Genomic DNA, 6,000 nt, shown 5'->3' with positions numbered 1-6,000 from the left:
AGGAACAAAGAAAGGATGCTCTTATTTCCATTAATCACAGACTATACAAATTCTTAAGTCTCACATACAGAGGTATTTCTAATTTGATTAATCCAAGCAAAAATAATATTTTTTTAAATTCAGCCTAATTCTTATAACCACTTTGAAATATATATTCCAAATAATTTCCTAATATGTGTTCATATTAAAATAAAAGCAAATTATGTTATGAACATAATTTAAAATTTCTAATTATGTAAGGTCACAGAGAAGTATGTTAAATGTTACTTTGGCATTCCTATCTCACAGGTTTAAAGGAATGATAAACTAAAGAATTCTTTTGTAATGCAAATAATCACTCCCTAGATAATCATTTAAGTGGAAAATATTACATCTTAAGGCAAGAAAAAGTTTGTAAATATTTTTTATAAAGTCAGTTAATTCAACAAATTAATAGAATCACAATAAATATATACAAATAAAAAATTCTTCATGAGAAGGAAAAAGTTCTTTGGAGCTGACTATAACACTATGAAAAACTTGCCTTCTTTTTAAAAAGAATCTCATTTTGACATTTAATAAACATATCACAATCCTCCAAGAATAAATAACTAGCCTTTTAGTTGAACAAAGACGTAGAGAAACCAAAATAGAAAAAAAAAATCATCAAATATAAATTACCTGAACACTTATCTTTTTTCTTCCAGAAAACAGGAGGGAAAAAAATCCATTTTGTTATGATTAATTCAAGGACCTCTTATAATTCACATAGGGAAGCAGATGGTAGAACTCACGGTGGCAAAGGCAATATTCTGATAATACTACCATGAAGAAGTGTTAAATAGGGTTTTATCCTAAAAGGCTCTGGACTAATTTACTTTTTATTTTTTAAAACTTCTTTTATCTATTTAACCCAATTTCAAGGCAAACTGAAATTGGAACATACGCCTCAAGTACTCTTCAGTGGTCAGAAACATTTTTAAGAGCTGTTTCTTTAGAAAGGTCAAGTTTCTTCCCTTATAATAGAGAGGGTTTTTTCTATACCTATTACCTTGAAAGTCTATTTGGTCATTCTTGTCTCTTGAGTCAAAGGCCACATAGAAACCCTCTTACTAAGGTAGTAGCTTCTGAACTGACCAGAAACTAATCAACCTCAAGCACTGAATTTGACAAAACAACCTCTTAAATATGGGCAATTTCTTTTTTTTTTTTTTTTTTTTAAGGTGAAGTGTAAAAGAAAAAACACCTTCTGGAAAGCCATTCATCTTACCTGATGAAATAAATTTCCCAGAGTTGTTTCATGTACTAGCAGCATTATTAAATAGTGCAATTCTTCAAAACAGATTTTAAACAATATCCTCCTCAAATAAAAAAATAATTAAGTTTACTTATAGCTTTGTTTATAAAACCACAGCTTAAAACATTCAGCCCCCCAAACAGGAAAATTAACATAAGCAATAACTATCTTGCTTATACAATGATGGGAATAGGTGTGTGCACACGTGTGTGTGTGTGTGAATCATTCAAGGCCAGTGGTACCTCAACAAGAAACCAAAATACAGGATACAAATTAAAAAGTAAAATATTACATAATGGAATTTTTAGCTTTGATACCTCTAAAGATACTCCTCCATCAACAATAAGAATTATGAACAGCCAAGTGTTAAATTAAGAATATATGTAATATGTGTAAGAAAAGTCAAGGAACTATATACTCAAAAAATATTAGAGCAATATTTCATATTGTTTAATGTTGTAACCTACACATTATGGAACACAGTACATGCAAACAGCATAAAGGTTCTGAATGTCCTATTTTGTAACTAATATTACATAAATGTGGCACATATATAAACTTAAAACATTAAAAGATTATGCTCCTTTCCCCACTTTTCATTTTCTATTCATTCATCAGAAACTAGGCACTTTAAAAATGCATTTAAAAAAATATATTTTAGATCCTTCTGGATAACTCACTCCTAAAATGAATAAAGCCCACTTTAGGAGCAAAGTCAACAAATCCAATCCATTGTTTTACTCAGACAGCCACTCTAAATAAATGGCATATGATTTACACACAAAATTAATACAACTCTGAAAGTATCTAATATACTCTGAAGAACCTTATTCATGTGAACAACCCACTTGTTCATATATCTATCATAAAGGACAGGAAACATACTTCCATACCATTAAAAAATATTTTGCTCTATATTCGGGGGAAAAACCTTCAAGACCTCCCTAAGATTCAAAGTATCAATGAAAAACTTGAAAATATGGTTATAATATGACAAATTCTGTGTGCTAAGTTCTCTGTAGAAACAACTAAAAGCCAGTTTTGCATAAGGAGAAAGAAGAAATGATATTACTGTTTCAAGATTAATACCCTAGGATGTTGGGAGATAGTCTCAAAACTACATGGAAAAATTTCAATTGCCTGTCATAGTTAATAAATGTTACATTTTAAATCAATATTCATTAAAGGGAAATGTTCTAATCTATACCAAGATAAAAGAAATTTTTTCAGTCTCTCTATTGTAACATAGGACCAACTGTAATGTATTTTGGAAACTTCAGTAAATCTAATATAAACTTGTAACTTGTAAGCTTCTCAGCAGCAATTCATTTAAATGTTCTGTAATGATACTTGGCTATTACAATTTCTTTGATTCAAATACTTAAGCAAATGCACAAGCAATAACATAAGCAGTATGTATTAAACACCACTACCGCCTAAACTTGATTAAACAACAAATAACTTTACAATTAAAAATACATTTTCAGGCAAAGTTAACTTTGTTGACACTAGGAGTAATATATTCTTGCATGTGTGAGCCATAAAAGTCTTGGCTGAAGTATATATATTCCAGGTGCAAAGCATAAAAACAAAGCTTTTGAGAATGAAACTGGACATTTCAGACAGCTTCAAGACAATAAATCAATTAACTCCCAAGTACTGGTTTCAATTCAAGCAGTATTTCTGTAAAATATACATTTCACAAAGATTATTACCTAAAGATTAAAAAAAAGCACTTTGGATACACTACATGGGGATTCAATGACAGAACTTCTGTGTAAGTACAGTACAATCACTCATTCTTTACTAGGTTTTTTTTTCCTCCCTGAGTCCATATCCACCAATTCTGTGTAATATATGTTACAAAATCAATAGTTACCTTAAAATATTTCATAGCACACTGAAATTGTCTGATTTTTATGGTACTTATTGTACTTTGGCTTCTAATAGGCCACTGGGCATAACATGACTGTGACTACTTATACAGCTACTTGTATGCCTCAGTGCATCGGCTCCAAGATAGGCCATTAAAAGTTCAGTGCGGCGAATAAGCAACTGCATGAGGTCTTCAGCCAAAGTCTCTATACTGGAATAGCGCACCTTCTCAAAATCAAAAATGTCTTTGAGAAAGAAAAGAACTTGATTCTGGAAAATGAACACAAAACAAATGGGCACTTATTAGACCAAAATTATATTAAAACTAAATAGTTACTAATATTGTAACAAACATTGAATTAGGGGTCAGTTCCACTACTAATTTCAAATCTCAATAGAAAAGGAACCTTGAACAAGTGATTAAACCTTTTTGGGGAGTCTCATTTTCTTTTTCTGTAAAATAAGGGATAATTACTACTTGTCATTTTTACTACTCAGAGCTGATGTAATGATTTAAAAAAAAAATCTCGGGAGGGTGGGAGGGAGATGCAAGAGGGAGGAGATATGGGGACATATGTTTATGTATAGCTGATGCACTTTGTTATACAGCAGAAACTAACATACCATTGTAAAGCAATTATACTCCAATAAAGATGTTAAAAAAAAATCTCTGGGAAATGCTGTTAAATACTAAAGCACTGTATAAACCTAAGGGGCTACTATTAGTCCTTTCCCAATAATTGAAGTTTTCATTGTTACCTATGAGCACTGGTACTACTTTAAGACAGAAAAGTAAACTATTTCCAATAATTATAACTTGTAAGTTTCAAATGTTTATTTTTCTGTACCAAAAAAGACTAAAGACATGTGAAAAATAAAAATAATTTCAGGTCTCAAATCAGTGGAAGATCGTGAAGGATATATCACTTCAGTAACTTAATACTTATGCTGAAACCCATTTTAAGCAACTTGTATACTACTAAGTAAGTCTCAGGTTGTTATGCCATGATGGAAAACAAAGTAATTCCAAAGAACAAAAAAACAGGAATATTTAATTTCTATCCTACAGAAATCAACTGTTAAGAAGTCCTAAGAAGGCACAGTTCATAGATTTCATTGGATTTTATATCTGAAGGGTCACTGGCAATCAACCTGTATGGTCCCCTCATTTTATGAAGAGAAGGAGGACAAAGCATGATTTGCCCACAATTAATGAGTGCTCATTAATGGCATACTTAATTCCCAGTCCAAACTTTTCCCTCTAAACACATACCTTACACTTGAGAGGTCAAGTAAGTTAATCAAAAATTGATTTTTCAATGACAGTAAAATAAAAAATGTCCTAAACCATTTACATAAATGCTACATTAATGGCACATAAACAAAATAATTTAATTTTTTAAGTGAAGGGTATAGAGAAACATCTGAAGTTTCAAACATCAAAAACTTTAAAATTCATACTTGATTACGTTTACTTTTATTTGCTCCTTGAAACTCAACCTAAATTCAGGACTATTAAATAGTGAGACTTTTCTTGGCACTGTGCCAGGCAGAAATTTCTGCAACTTGTGTTTTGGTAAATTTAAACTGCTGACTTTGGAATACAATTTTAAACTCCCACCTTATGTCTCATAGCTGGGATTTTATCATTCACATTATCTTTAACTAGAACTTATTTCTAAATTGCCACATGTGCAATAAAGACAGATATTATTTGTTTTACAGATTTCAGAAGTGTCCAGGCATGCAGAACTGTCTATAGCAATTTGTTTAACATTGTAACACATATGAGAACATGTACACATTACAGAAGGAACTGATAAGGTGAATGGACTTGTTGAATCTTCTCCAGGATAAAATATCAAATCTATGTAATACTGTTTAACTGGCATGGGTGACTTTTATAATCTTACATTTAAATAACATTCTTCTACAAAACCAAAACCAAACAGAATAAAACTTTATCCGTTTTTCAGTTTAGAGAAAAGAAATGATTCAATGACTGAACATACCTTAAAGAAGCAACATAAATCATAGAGAGAATTTCTAGGACCCAAAAAACCCCAGGCTAGGACAGGGCTGATGTGCTCACAAATGGCATAAAAATGGGCAAAAAATCCATCTGGGATCTGTTACGAAGTAAAGGAGAATCAAGTTATTTTAACCTTCTTGCATTTGCTTGCTATCCATCATATGACCAGCTCTTTTTGAGGACAGACGAAGGGTAAATGATAAGCTAGCCTAATAAGACAGTTAATACACTTAACAAGTAACTGTTAGAGTCACAGAATGCTTTAAGTAGATTTCATATCCTAGCCAACAGTCTCTATTTGCTGAAAACATTATTTCTTAAAGGCATTTTTACCTCATAAAAAATCAATCACAGTGCTGTAGCCAAGCAATAACAAGAATGTTACAATGTTCCATAGCAGTATAATTTTTAGGATGAATGAGACTACCATGGTTTTAGCTAGTTCATTAGAATTTAAGAAATTCTACTCAATCACTTAATTAGATTATCTGAAAAAGACTAAAATGAATTTTTAATTGATTAAGCACAAAAATATGCTTACTAGAATCCTAACTTTTAGTTAAGGAACCAGATATTATTGAAGCATTTAATTATGCAATGCACCTTCTTGTGAAATAGTAATACATACAGTTGTGATTTAGGAAACTCTCTAAGTTTATTAATAACTTTCTAAATTTCCTTTGTTAAATAACATCCTGTGAGATTTTGTCATAGTATCTACTGGGGATAAGTATGCCTTAAGATCCTGTCTCTTGGAGGAGTTATCTTCTATTTTACAGGCTCCAAGACATCTTTTAAACCTCAAATTAAAAATATA

The 6,000-nt window shown here is 31.0% G+C and overlaps 1 protein-coding gene across 7 annotated transcripts in view; it reads right to left on the bottom strand.

Annotated features, from left to right (window-relative positions):
- Positions 1 to 1,702: 1,702 nt before the first annotated feature.
- MIGA1 (mitoguardin 1) overlaps positions 1,703 to 6,000 on the bottom strand; it is a 98,433-nt gene continuing 94,135 nt past the window's right edge. For all 7 annotated transcript variants that reach the window (XM_060089983.1, XM_060089985.1, XM_060089987.1 and 4 more), the window contains 2 exons: positions 5,164 to 5,280; positions 1,703 to 3,421 (listed from right to left, as the gene is read on the bottom strand). In XM_060089983.1, coding sequence (XP_059945966.1) covers positions 3,203 to 3,421; positions 5,164 to 5,280 — 336 coding nt within the window. In that variant the 3' untranslated portion in view covers positions 1,703 to 3,202. The remainder of the gene's footprint in view (positions 3,422 to 5,163; positions 5,281 to 6,000) is intronic.

Source organism: Mesoplodon densirostris, chromosome 2 (genome assembly GCF_025265405.1).
Source record: "Mesoplodon densirostris isolate mMesDen1 chromosome 2, mMesDen1 primary haplotype, whole genome shotgun sequence".
Lineage (NCBI taxonomy): Eukaryota > Metazoa > Chordata > Mammalia > Artiodactyla > Ziphiidae > Mesoplodon > Mesoplodon densirostris.
Note: the sequence above shows the minus strand (reverse complement) of the source record. Positions and strands in the feature narration are given on the sequence as shown.